The sequence below is a fragment of the Dipodomys merriami genome, unplaced genomic scaffold, assembly GCF_024711535.1.
Source record: "Dipodomys merriami isolate MVZ:Mamm:240054 unplaced genomic scaffold, mDipMer1.0.p SCAF_172, whole genome shotgun sequence".
Lineage (NCBI taxonomy): Eukaryota > Metazoa > Chordata > Mammalia > Rodentia > Heteromyidae > Dipodomys > Dipodomys merriami.
In genome coordinates, this window is record NW_027203071.1 from 1,508,924 (window position 1) to 1,523,257 (window position 14,334).

The 14,334-nt window shown below is 36.5% G+C and overlaps 1 protein-coding gene across 8 annotated transcripts in view; it reads right to left on the reverse strand.

Annotated features, from left to right (window-relative positions):
* Positions 1–14,334, reverse strand: part of Pde4b (phosphodiesterase 4B) — a 522,330-nt gene that overhangs the window by 18,477 nt on the left and 489,519 nt on the right. For 7 of the 8 annotated variants that reach the window (XM_070025809.1, XM_070025806.1, XM_070025807.1 and 4 more), the window contains one exon: positions 4,038–4,131. In XM_070025809.1, the coding sequence (XP_069881910.1) occupies positions 4,038–4,131 (94 nt within the window). Of the gene's footprint in view, positions 1–4,037; positions 4,132–4,819; positions 5,321–14,334 lie in introns of those variants that run through there. The other variant, XM_070025814.1, reaches the window with a different exon arrangement.

A 14,334-nucleotide genomic window follows, 5' to 3' on the forward strand; every position in this document is an offset into this window, starting at 1 on the left:
GCCATCTCTGTGTGATCTCTAGGTTTCTACAAGCTTGTAGACAGTGCCTTTTTGTTAGGGAAGAAGTTTAGTCATCTCAATTAGTTTAGGGATTTCCAACTTAATCAGGAGCACGTAGGAAATTTTCAAAAAAAATTTACAGGCTTCACCCAGCCTCACTGAAGTAGTTTTTTTGTTTGTTTGTTTTTTGTTTTGTTTGTTGTTTTGTTTTGGGTTTTGGGTTTTTTTTTTTTTTTAATTCCCCTGTGCTTTGGATGATCAGGCATTCCCAGACAGGTCTAGGAATCGATAACAATCCCACACTCTCATTTTTTCAGATGAAGTCAGCAACTTTGCCAAGCTCAAAGAACAATTTATTTAACAGATATTTATTCTGCAATTACTTTGTTCCAGACATGGTGATTTAATAATAAGAAGGCCTTGAGGTTCCCATTAAAAATCTCTTTCCTGCCACATAGTCTCTGGCATGGAAACTGTACAGTATATGATTTTTGAAATTACTTTTCTTCCCATCACTTCACTACTAAACAATGACTACTATTTTCCAAGATAAAAGGGCATTCTAAACCACCAATCTTCACATTTGGGTAAAGAGGCTGATGGATTCCTTTGTATCACTAACAGATAGAACCAGCTCTGGTGGGACCAGAAGCTTGTCCTCTTTGTTTAATTAAAGATGGCCTGCAACAGGGAGTAATTGAGCTGAACCCTTGCTGCATCTGGAACATTGCAAGAAAGAAGCCCCGCTGTTCTCCTGCAGACCCAAGGAAAACTGTTAGGCTTCCATACTTAGAATTTCCTCTATTTAGAGTTTCCACTATTAAATGCTTAGCCAGCACAGTATGGAAATAACTGAAACACAAATCCAAAGAATGATGGGAAACACTTAGCTGATTTGCATTTACACAATGCTCAGAATGCATCAGGGAAATAGTTGGCCAGTGTGAAGTAAAAAGAAAATAGCTACAAGAGCTGGTCGCATTCAATTATCTTAATGCATAACCTGAGGCATGTTGTTTATTTGATTCCAACATCATTTAATTATGAAAATCCCTCAATCCTTTCCTTCATATTTTTAGATTATTTAAAATGAGCTCTAGCCATTAAAATGTTAGGTATAGGATTTTAAGAAATGGCCTTTTTTCTGTGAAAATCTTTACTAATTTGTAATGTAGCATCTAGAACTCTTATTTCTGCTGTCTATACTTTTTCCTGAAATTGGATACTTTAATATCCATTTGTCCAAGTAGTCTAGAGCCCATTGTCAATAACTGCCTGGATTGGTAAATAACCTGTTATCTGTCTTTCTGTATGTCTACTATATATGCCATCATGTTAGATGTTTTTCATATATATGTATATATATGTGTGTGTATATGTATATATATATTTGTAATATATAAAATGTATAAATATTTTATATATATAATATATACATATATATATATATATATAAAATGTCCTTAATGTGAGGTTTTTTCCTATATGTTCTTAGTTCCTGTCAGGAGGATAGGGTACTCAAATGTACAAGACAAAAGAGTTAAGTCGTAACTCTGGCTTAGAAACATTCGGACAAATGACTTTGGTCATTCTTCATTACTTCATTCTTGTATCACAAAGATCTGAAGGTTCATGGCAGATCTGACAGGTTATGAAGTCGACTTTATGACCCTCCAGGAATACTCACCATGGTCACAAGGTAGGACTAAGAGTTTATGTACTACATTTGCTTTTTTGGTTTCTTTTTATTTTATTTCTTTTTTCTTTCCTTCCTTTCTTTCCTTCTATCTCTTGCTTTTTTCTCTCCTTCCTTCCTTCCTTCCTTCCTTCCTTCCTTCCTTCCTTCCTTCCTTCCTTCCTTCCTTCCTTCCTTCCTGCCTTCCTTCCTTCCTTCCTTCCTTGTTTTTGATTGTCAAAATGAAAACCTGGCCTTGATCACAGAAGAGGCAGAGGCAGATGCCCAAGAGTTTAATGGGTTTTACCATCACATACCATCACCACCACCACCCTTCTAATGATAATAGTATGTAAAGATTAAGATTTATATAATCATGCAGCAGTGGTACTCACTAGACACTATGTTGAAAATGAACTGTACAACTTGTGGGTGTGGATGGGAGGGAAAAAATTGGGAGAGCAGGGGAAGGGGTTACATTGCCCAAAAAGAAATGGACTCTTTACCAGACATCTAACTGCAATCCCTCTGTACATTACTTTTATAATAATTTAAAAAATAAAAAAGATTCATAGAACTGTTCTCCACAATTTGTTCTTGATAACTTTGTGAATAATGAGAATCCAGACAAATAACTCTCCTTAGATGTCCCTAAATTGAAAATGGAATATTGAAGATGAAGAGGCGTTTTTATCAGCTTCTAATGCTGATAAAATGATCAATTAGTATGGTAAGCTATTCTCATTGTCACTGGAAAGCAGCTATTAGAAGAGACTACCAATGAGAAGAACTACTACAGTCCAGGGCTGAACAATGAAGGACTCAAACATTCCATGGAGCTTTACCTCTAATAGGGAGAATCTCTTCGGCAAAGCAGAAAAGCCTTGGAGTTTTAAAAAGTAATGTGTATGAAAATCAAAATGAGTTCATGCACTTTTGATTTTACTCTTCTCAGCTGTTGTCAATAATCTAGAAAATATTTCTAAAATGATCCCCAGCCTCTGGAAATAAACTGAGTGTCACTCAAAACAGGATCTATTTGAAATGGTCAGTGGAAGATTTCCAGGTTCAAAAGGGATAAAGGGGATCGATCAGCAGAGTAACAGTAAGGTTTTCTGTTCCATTAGATTCTAGCCACCTCTGTGAGAGGCGATGCATAAAAATTCTTCTTTGTTCTCAGACAAAGGTTGATACAGCTGCAGCTGGAGATCCTGGGTGCTGCAGACACCTGCATATCCAAACAGTTCCAAAGCACCTGTGAATGTGCCTGGTGATCAGACTGTACAGTAATGCACTGGTTTTGTACTGAACTGCCGAAAGAGAAAGCTGATTGATCTGCTGGTAGTGAGGACTACTTTGGAGTTCGAAAAGTGGGATTGATTTTTAAAATAAAATGAGAAGAGGTATGTGCTTCCTTCTGCATTAAGGCAAATGTTATTGATTAATAATGCTCAGCTGTTAGAATGGGTCTTTTCCCTTGAAAATGGGGTTGCGCAAATAAGCATAATTCAGCAGTTGCTGCAAGTCTGCAGCATCAGAATCTAAATGCAACCTGTGCACTTTGAAGTGCATATGTGTGCAGATTCTGTATTATTACATTAAAATAGTCAAAATATTTTTTGTGCAATAGAATTGCCTTTACCTGAGCTCAGAAGTCTCTACTAATCAAACAAGACGCATGGCAGTATTTGAGGATCATTAGTGCAACCTTATTTGTCAATATCATGTGTTAAGTGCTAGTAATGTAGCATTGGAGAATAATAGCTAACTAATCAGATGGGGAAGACAATGACTATGCTTAAAGAAGACTAAGTCAGAGATATGAAAATACCCTCCCCCACTCAGGTATCTTTAAGAAATAACTTATATTATTGCCCAAGTTCATTCTCAGAGAGCCAGTATAAAATTATTACCCAAGCATAGCCTTTGAAAAACACCTCAGAATATATTTTTCAAAGCTCACTTATTGAAGGAATTGAAAGAATAGTGTGTCAGAGGAGTTAATGGAGTGATTGCTAGGGTTTCGGTGAATCTACCTCCCTGATACTTCACAGGTCTTGGAAAAGATGGAAATGAGCAGGTCGATAATTGGGGAACCTGTAGTCAGATAAATGTAATAATCTGCTAATAACCTTCTGTCTTGAATAGTACTTTGCATTCTTTTTTTGAACATCATCTTATAAATCAACTATTTTTTTCCTTATATACTGACTTTTGGTGTTATTTTCAATGGATTTGGTATGCTATGTTTAACGTCATTCTAAATCTTAAATGGCATGGCCTTAATGGGTTGCCAAAATTGATTTTGACCAAGTTCAGTTATGAGATAAGATTCCCCCACTCCCTCCAGTTAATACCTTACCTAAGAAAGTATTTGAAATGTATTCAGATACTTGGTTCCCTGATCGGCTCATCTCTGAGAGGTGTGTCAGCTCCCGGTTCAGCATTCTTTTGAACTGTTTATGAAAGGAAAAAAATTTATTAACCATCTAAAACAGAGGAAATGATCACTTTAAATATTTCTAACTTTACTTTCTAGGAACCAAAAGACTGTATGAGCAAATTCTACATAGATAGATGATATTGATCCTGTAAAATATAATAGCCTTTTAATTTGAAATTATTCCAAAGTCACTTGGGGTATGGGAGTGGGGGAGGGAAGATGGAGATGTTCTTAAGATTTCTTACAATTAACATCTGATTTTTAAAAAAATAAACCCAGGAAAAGGAATTTCAATTTCTGTAGAGGTCAAAATAATTTCCCTTGAAAAACATAACTACTTTTAAAATGGAAAATTATAAAAGAAATCCAAAAGATAATTTAAACTGATAACCTTATTCAGTGATGAAGATTAACTGAAAAGTTAAAGGGAAAATGACAGAAAATAAAAGAACAGGGTTTAAATATGTCACACAAATTTAAATGCAATGTCTGTATAACTCCTTAATAATAACAATAAAATTAAATTTTAAATTTTTGAATGCATTATATCATTGCATGCCTCATTTCACAAAAGCAAACCCCAATGGGTTAAATGAATTCACAAACGGAATCATCACAAATGGCTTTTACTTCACAGATCACATATAGATGTAAAGGCTTCACTTTCTTATCAAAGACACATAGCAATCAAATTAACCCACCTTGATGTAACCCCAAGATACAGATAACAAATAGTTTGCCTCAGGCATTTTGGATGCTGTTCTGGTCACAATCCACAAATCCCTTTGAAAGAATTCAGTTCTGAGAGAGCAATCCCCAAAAGGAGGGGCAGGAAAGCCCTGCTGTTTCCAGTGGCAGAAGAATCCAAATTTACAAAAGACAAGCCTCCAAAATTTAAAGCATTTCCTATTTCAAACAAAGCCCATCTTCACACTCCATTCTCGCAAGAAGCCTATGCTCCCTGATTATTGCTGGCAGAAATGAGTAATGAAATCAGGAATTGCACGAAGGAGCAAGAGCCTGTCCAAATGCATTCATCTGGCTGGCTTGCAGCACTCATCAATCATGAAGAGTCCTGGTGGCTGAAGGGATTTCCACCCTAGATGAGTCCTCCTTAGCTGAACTCTGTAATGAAGCAGCAATTCTCCTTTCCCTGGGAGTTGCCAGACAGGGGAAACACAGCCATCTTTTAAAAGGGAGAAGATTAAAATGGAGGAAGCCCCATGAATATTTAAGTAAAGCTGCACCCTCCTCCCTTTCACTTAGGTATTCCTTAACCCTCTCCCTGCATGGCAGACCAGCTCTGCAGACGCTGCCTTTGCAGAGCTCAGACACTCATTATTGCTGCTAAGAGAGGGTGTCTGTGATTCATTTACTTTCTGAGCATTGTTTAAAAATTGAAAAAGGTTAGAACTCTATAGCTGTTTTTAGACTAAGCTTCCAGTATGTAAGATTTTTTTCTTTTCGTTTTTTGTAACTAGCTTTGTGGAGGATTATTTGCTCACCAGCGATGCTGATTGCATTTAGCTTACTTTCACAATGAAATGAAAGGGGATGGAATTGATTGATTTCATTTGAAGAGTGCTTCATATGTAATGTGCCATTTTCTGAACTCCAGCTCATTAATATGCATACTAGACGGAATTTGAGCAATAGATTAAACTCATTTAACCTTTCCTGTGGGATCCAGACTATCTTAGGAAATATAACAATATCTTGTGCTGAATAAATGATGAACTTTTTGGAGTTAGGAGTAACCACGTTTACTTTATGTTTTGATGTTATATATTCTAATTTATATTCAAAAGAGGAATTAAATTTTGATTTTAGTTTTTTGTCTTAGTGACCTAGGGCATGTTGAAATGTCATTCCTTTTTGGTAGGTTCCCCTGCCACCCTCCTTGTCAACATTATACAGAAGGAAAGGCTGGGATTAGTTTCCTGCTGTAATAAGATTCATACTCAGAGCTCTCCCACTCTTTTCCTTTCTCCCCTGTAACCACATCCCTACCCTTCCAGGAGTTGATGTACAGCATGCTGAATGGACAGCAAAGCACCATGGCAACAACTTGAACTTGTAATTGGTTCTCTTGACTGGGAGGTAGTTTCCTTCCAAATGAGCATCCTACATCTCACAATAGCTTCACTTCAGGCATCCAAGCCCTGGGTCACGACATTGCCTGTGCCCAGAAGACCTGGCCTTTTGAGGTGAAGCCAATGCAAATCAGTGCTGGCTCACTGCACTATACATTATTCTCAGAGAGGCACAATTGCTCTCTTTCTGTATAACATGTGTGTGTGTGTGTGTGTGTGTGTGTGTGTGTGTGTGTGTGTGTGTGTGTGTGTATGTGTGTGTGTTTTCCCATGACAGCATTTGCTGGTAACAGTAACCAGGCATCACTGAATTGATTTTCTCAGCCAGTGTATTTTACTTATTGAATCCCTTGCAGTTTTGAACTCCACATGAATTGCATAAATTCCAAGTTAGTTATTTTTATAGATAAAATTGCTCTGTCACAATGGCCTTTTCAATACTCAAGAAGACTAGGAAGCTAGGAAGGATGGTTTTATAAACTCTGTTGAATATTAGCAAAGAAGCCAACTTCACTTGGGTTGTTATAAAACTACCTCGTCACAAAGCTTGGAGATAAATTTCTTCCGTATTTTTTTCTTTTTTTGCACACTAGACTTAGCCAAATATAACATTCAAGGAATTATCCCCTTGTTGGTTCCTTGGATATCTCCAAACTGCTTAGAAAAATTTTTGGAATTAATCAGGCTTAAATTAGTTCTATAATTCTGTTTTATCACTTTCAACTAACATATATTGATTACCTAAAATGGCCAATGAAGGTATCCATGCAACGAAAAAATATGAACAGAAATTCTTTTTATGCTTTGAATTAGTGTTTACTTTAGTGCAAACATTCTAATCTATTAGGGCACTTTGGTCAACCACCATAGTCAACAGCCTGGAGATCATGGGAATGGTTCTTTATTAGCCATATTTGCCCCTCAGTGACTCAATAAAGGCTAGAATGAGCAAAATATTTTTCTGTGTATGTTTTCCTATAGCTGCTCCTTGCCTCAGAACTTTGTCAGGATGCATTATCCATCAATCCCAACTGAGAGTGATGACTTTCAACTATAGGATTCAGAATAAACCACACTCTTCATCTTTGTATCCTTACAGAAAAGGTCAGTGTGCTCATGGAAGTAGCTAAGAGATGAATGCCATATCCCTCTTTCTCAAGCTTAAATCAACTCTCCTATAAGCCTTTTGCTAAAAGCATGGGAATATTATTCAAAAAAACAAAGTCATTTTAAGGCAACCATAAAACACAGATGATGAAGTACGCAAACGGAAGTCATTCAGTGTCAGAAACCAGCTCAGTCCTTTAAATGTTGCTTAGCAACCACCATTGGTTTTCCTCCTCCATAAGGGAGGGCCCAACCACACTGACTAAGGCAATCATTGCTCTCATCAAAAAACACTTAAGAAGGGTCCACTTATGTTGAGCTCTGTACAAACTAAGGAAAGCAGATATGGATTTCAGGGAGCAGACTTATTCTAGTAAGATAAAGTCCAATTAGTAAGATTAGTAGATTAGTGCTGTACCCTGTGACTAGCTACCTCAAGGACTGGCACAGCTATATTTTTAAGGCTGATGGTTGAGGAGACAGTTGGAGATATCAGCATAGCTGGACTTTCAATGTCTGGCTCCAAACTAAGAGTTGTTGCTGGTGAACTAGAAGCAACCACACTGTAATAAATGACTTCAACTTTCATTCTTAGTTCTAGTTAATGTCTTGGTAAGTCACTTCCCCTCTCTTGATGTGAAATAAGAGTGCTGCATGAATTCAGGATCTCAGTTGCTCAGCCTAAACTTTTATGACTTTCTGATAAATTGTGTGGTAGCCTCCAACAGTTTAGATTCAGTATTTACTAGCAACTAATGTTTACCAGGAAATAAAATTTTGTACACTACTGAGTAAAAACAGCAAAAAATAGGACATGCTTCAGTCTGTGAGAATAAGTCAGTAAGAGAGGAAAGGAGGTATTTATCATGTCTCAGAGTTTTATAGTCTAAGACTCTTGGAGTCTCCCTGTCTACTTATCAAGTTAGATGTTTAGTCTAGATACAAAGGTAAAACCACTCCTGAATAAAAAGCTTTGTCCAGAGAAGTTACTGGGTTGAAAAGAAATGCACATTTGTTACTTCATCAATCACAGGAGAGATATCCACAAACAGGAGTGCACTATTTCAAAGATCAATGTGTCTCTACTGTCTAATGTACACAGATCTTATTTTTCTTTAAGAATCTGCTTTCATAAGAAAACCCTGCTTAAAGTCTACCTAGAAATAATGTCCCTAGGGAAAATGGCCAAAGCCCCTTTCCAACACAGACAAGCAAAGTTTGTAAATGAACCCTTATAACACAAATTCCCCCAACACCTCCAGCAGTAGATTTGCAAACACTGCTAAGAAATTGCAATTACTTTTTGAAAAGAGAAGGCACCATTTTCTATATAAATAATTGAAGGCTATTTTCCTAAAATATACCTTCTCTATGAAATCATCTATGATTTTTTGAATAGCTTTTCTTTCCTAGTAAGAAGTTACTGGGGAAAACATAGAGTAACTAGCAATAGTAGATAGAAATTCAATTACACTTGACACAAACATATTTTAAAGAACTAATTTAAGGCATGGTCCAAGATTCACAAGCATACTAGGTACTATCATAATTATGAAATCTTTATTAAATCACATAAGGGGAATGGACCAAAAGGGTTTTAGAATCTTCAGAAATAAGATATGATAATTTTATGTTTTTCACGATAAAGAAAGTAAGAATAGAGATAATACAAGTTGCTAACATCAAACACATCTAAGCTACTTCTAAAAGTAATCCAGGTTTGTCTGGGGTTGAATCTTAGACCATCAAAAAATACTTCACTTATTATTATCCTTTACAAGTATTTCCATTTCCTTATTAATAGTATAATATTATTTTTCTCATGGATGAGTAGAATTCCATTGTGTACATATACTCATCCATTGAGGGGCATCTGGGCTGGTTCCATATCTCAATTATGGTAAATAACCCTACCATGAACAAGGTTGTGCTGGTAGCTTTAATATGCCTGGCTTCCTCATTTGTTGTAGCTAGAATGTGTCTATAAATCTACAAATAAACACACAGGGTGGTAAGTGAAGTATTCCAAATGAATTGACTGAAGTGTAATAAACTCTATGGAGAATACAAATAGTATAATTTGTTAAAAGACAAGCCAAAGCCCAACAATATAAGAGCCAAAAAATGTGTACTTGCAAAAGGGGAGGGTAGGGCCAGGAGGAGAGGGGTAGAGAATGAAGCAGGGAAAATACAGGCAAAAATTCGCTGTGTATACCACAGAATTGAGAAATTCAAGAGAAGGGGTGGGTTGAAGCGGGGATGAAGAAGTTGAAGTGATGACACAGATCAGATTCATTGTACACTTAAACTACTTTGTTAAAAAGCAAAAAAGAAAATCAGTACATAATGTAAAATTCAGTAATGGAAGGGGTGGGATGGGATGGTGGGAAGGGTGATAATGATCAAGATGCACTGTATTCATAAACTGCTTCATCGAATGGCAATTTGTTAGTACAACTACTTCAAGATAATAAAAAGGAATACACCATTAAAAAGGTTCTGTAATTATATATAAAAACTAAGAATAAAATGGCTAGATTATACTTTAAACACACAAACACACCCATACACACACACACACACACACACACACATACACACACACACACACACACACACACACACACACACACTACTAAGGACAGATAAAGCTAGCACTTTCTGATAACCTCCTGATGAAGTCAGTAGGAGAAAACTGTAAGGTCAGGGGAAAAAAAGAGGTGCCAAAGAGAGGAAGACAGCCCCAGTGGTTAGTCCTGTGGGTAGCTGTCTACGCATGAGCCCAGCTGTGAGACAGGCGCCTTATTGTGTGGGATCTTCCTGTTTTTGCAGTATGAAACAACTGCCGAAGTCATTAAAGTCACAATGACTTTTTTAGGGACTAACTTTTGACTCATATTTTATACTTTGTTAGTCATAACTTTATAAGAATTCTCGGGTATCAGGGAAGCGACAGGATTGAAACTCCTCTCTTGAAATCAAAGAATGTTAGTAGTGACAGAAAAGAGTCACAGCTGGATAACATAGTTCAGTGAGAAGTGATTGCATGCAGAGCTTGCCCTGGCTTTGCTTTGGCACTAATTAAATCTATACTCTCGGTTAAGATTCATTAACTTCTTTAGTTGTGGGCTCCAACTTTTCAATTGTAAAGTACTTAATATCTGAAGTTCCTTTTTAACATTAAAAATTGTATCTGCTGTCTGCTGGTGGCTTGTGTCTATAAGCTATTAAGGATGATGCTCATAGTTGGAAGCCAATACAGATAGGAAACCTCACAAGACTTCTTTTCTCCACTTAACCACCAAAAAGCTGGAAGTGGCTATGGTTCAAGTGGAAGAATGTTAGCTTTGAGCACACAAGCTCAGAGATACCTACTAATCCCTTAGTTCAAACTCCAGGACAGGCACCATAAATAATAAATAAATAAACAAATAAATAAATAGATAACTGTCTTCCAGGGGAAGTGATGAAGATCCAAAGATGTAGATGTTAATTCTTAAGCACCTACATTTTCCTTTGCATATATGATTTAAATGAAGAAAGATACCAAACAAGGATGTAATTGGCTTTTTCAAAATTCCAATTTCCACAGTTCTTAACATTTCAGATCATCTGATATCAGGTATCTAACCTCTTCCTTTTTTTCTATCTTTCTCTGCTTAAAACAATGTACAGGGGCTGGGAATGTGTGGTTTAGTAGTAGAATACTTGCCTAGCATGCATGCATGAAACCCTGGGTTCCATTCCTCAGTACCACATAAACAGAAAAAAGCCAGAAGTGGCACTGTGGTTCAAATGATAAAGTACTAGCCTTGAGCAAAAGAAGCTCAGGGACAGTGCCCAGGCCCTGAGTTCAAGCCCCCGGACTGGCAAAAACCAAAACCAAAACCAAAACAACTTGATGCAGTTTTTTTTTTTTTTTTTTTTTTTGTTAATGGGTTTGTCTTATTGAAGAGGCAAGTGAAGTACAATTGGGTGAGATGATAACCAGGTAATAGGCAAAATGGACATACCCAATGTCAATTAATATCTACTATATCACAGACTATGGTTCTTGATGGGACATTGAAGCAAATGAATTCTGCTGGTGCCAAGCTCTGGGACACCAAAGTGATCATGTTTACTATCCAGGTGCCAAGCCAGGAAGAAAGAAATTCTCCTAAACACATTGGTTGAATAATTTCTTAACTGCCCAGTGACATAATAATCCATGATAGGTATTCAATGAGAAACAAGAAAACCCTAGGAGGGTGGTACAGTGGTAGAATGCTTTTTGAACATTTTTCAGGCTTTGGGTTCCAGCCTCAGCACCTCTTCCCCCACATACACAGGATAAAAAGGAAAAATAAACATGAATATCTGTACTGTAATTCTGCAACAGTATATTGCCATTTATGATGAAGCAAAACTAGAACAAATTCTACTTGCTGGCTAGAGGACAAGAATTTTCTCTAGTGACATAGAAAAGCAAAGCAGAGACTAATCATTAGTGCTTTCCTATACAGACCTACAAAAAAAAATCAAAAGAATATGCTCACAGCTACCAGGCATCTTGAGATGAAGAACTGAGTAGCACCCCCAAATCTGTGGCCATTCCTATCTATCTATCTATCTATCTATCTATCTATCTATCTATCTATCTATCTATCTATCTATCTATCTATTTATCTATCTATATCTATCTATCCGTCCATCCATCTACTATCTACCTATTCTTGTAGCTGTTCATTTTTACTTAGAATTTCTGAAGTCCTTTTGAGAGACATGACACACACTATTGAAATCTGAAAAAATTATCTTTCCTAGACCCATAAGCATGTTTATAGAAATTTTTCATCACTCAACTTTCTCTTCCCATGAAAATTGCTAATATGATGTGTCTAAATTGACAAACAACATAACTATTTATGCCTAAAACTGACACATACATTGCATTTTATATTTAATATTTATGAGCTCTATAAAATATTTGTTATATATTTTTTATTATATAGTTACATTTTCGCATTTATAGTCTTGCTAGATTTAACTGATAATATTCAGGACACCCAGTTAAATTTGAAATGTGATTTCAGTTTTCTAATATATGTGTTTCAGGTATTCCATGTCCAAGTATCTCATAAAGAGCAGCAAAGCTACAACACTCATTGTAATATATCTGGTATAGAACAACTACATAGGTTTAGAAATTTTTAAACTCTGATTTTTGAACTTTTTTTTTTGTCAGTTATGGGCTTGGGCAGGGATACACTGAGCTCTTTTGCTCAAGGCTAGCACTCTACCGCCTTGAGGCATAGCTCCACTTCTGGCTTTTGAGTGGTTAATTGGAGATAAGAGTCTCATGGGAACTTTTCTGCCTGGGCTGGCTTTGAACCACAAACCTCTTATTTCAGCCTTCTGGGCAGCTAAGATTGCAGGTGTGAGTCACCATTGCCCAGTTTCAAATTTACTTTTGTTAGAGGCCTTTCCTGCTTTGAGAAACTCTATAACTGTTCCCACAAATTTACAATCTTATTTTATGTTCTTTGTCACTTCTCTCTAATCTGTTAATAGACAGGCACACAGACAAAAATATTTTTGACAATTTTGGGTGCTGACCTGATAATTAAATATAACATGTTGCTTTTTCAACAGATGGCTAAAATCATTGTAGCTACTGAGAAAAACAAAAGATTCAAACAAGGTACATTATTTCTGTTTTGTTTTTCAGTTTAAGCTTTTATAGGTTTTTATATGTAGACATAAAGGCTAATATCCAACCACAAATTTCAGAGTCAGTTCTAAGGTGACAACATACTACCAGGATTCCAATATAAAAGGTTTCTTTGCAAACATTATGCAGTCAGAAGCTCTACAACTTAGAAGATTTATTTAAAAAACAAAACAAAACACTGGAAATCATGGATCTGACTCATGGACCATCCAATCTATTGTTTTCTGGCTAGTGGTAAACCAGAAAAGTGCCCAAGATTTTCATTCTTAAGGTGAAAGCAATTATACAGAACAGGAAAGCCACCACCCACACATTCCATGTTACCCACAAATATTGTTACAGGTTTTCTGAAGAATTTATTTCCTTTGTTTCAGGCATCTAAATCACATCTCTTGCATTGATATAAATCCTAAACTTTCCAAGATGTTTGCTGCTATAAAAAGTCTACCTTTGGAAGTGGCGCTGTGGCTCAAGTGGTAGAGCACTAGCCTTGAGTTGAAGACCTCAGGGACCATGTCCAGGCCCAGAGTTCAAGCCCATGACTGACAAAACAAAAAACAAAAAACAAAAAAACCCAAAAAACAACGAAAAAACTACCTTAACTTGATTTTGAGATAGCTACTCTATCCCCCTAAGGACAGTATGTGGCATATATAGTGTTTAGTATTAGCTACATGGATTTCAGTTAGTGACGTTCACAGGTTCCTTGAGATTAAAAAAAAAAAAAAAGGATGCTTCAGAGCTGCCTTAGGAATCCTTGCTTCTGGATTAACATTTCATCAGGGCTGGGGAAGAATCTAGTAATTTTACACTCTGGCATTTATCAAATAAATAAATAAAAACCCGGAGCTACACAGACCTATCTTTTTCTTCCCTCAAACATGCATCTTACCAGTTTTCGTACTTTGCTAATCCTCACTTTGGACTACACAAATGGAAACTGAGAAGAATTTGCCACAGATTGAAGGTCTGAACATATGTTTAAACTACAAAGAATAAAACTTCCCCAGTAATTTATCCTATTTTCAAAGAGCTAGCTATACCGCATGCTTTCCTATTAAAGTTACTACAATTTAGAAGAGGTGGATGCATAACAACAATTCTCCCCAAGATGCAAGGGTTTGGAGGGGGCGGCTCATGGGAGGAGGATGAAGGCAATTTTATAGAGGACTACCAAGCTCCTACATGAAGAACAGGCTTGCCTTGCTACTGGGCTCTATTAACTCAAAAGAAACCCTAAAAGCAATAGTAACATCAGGATCACATGGTGAGAAGCAACTGAGTATTTATCTACCTAACTCTG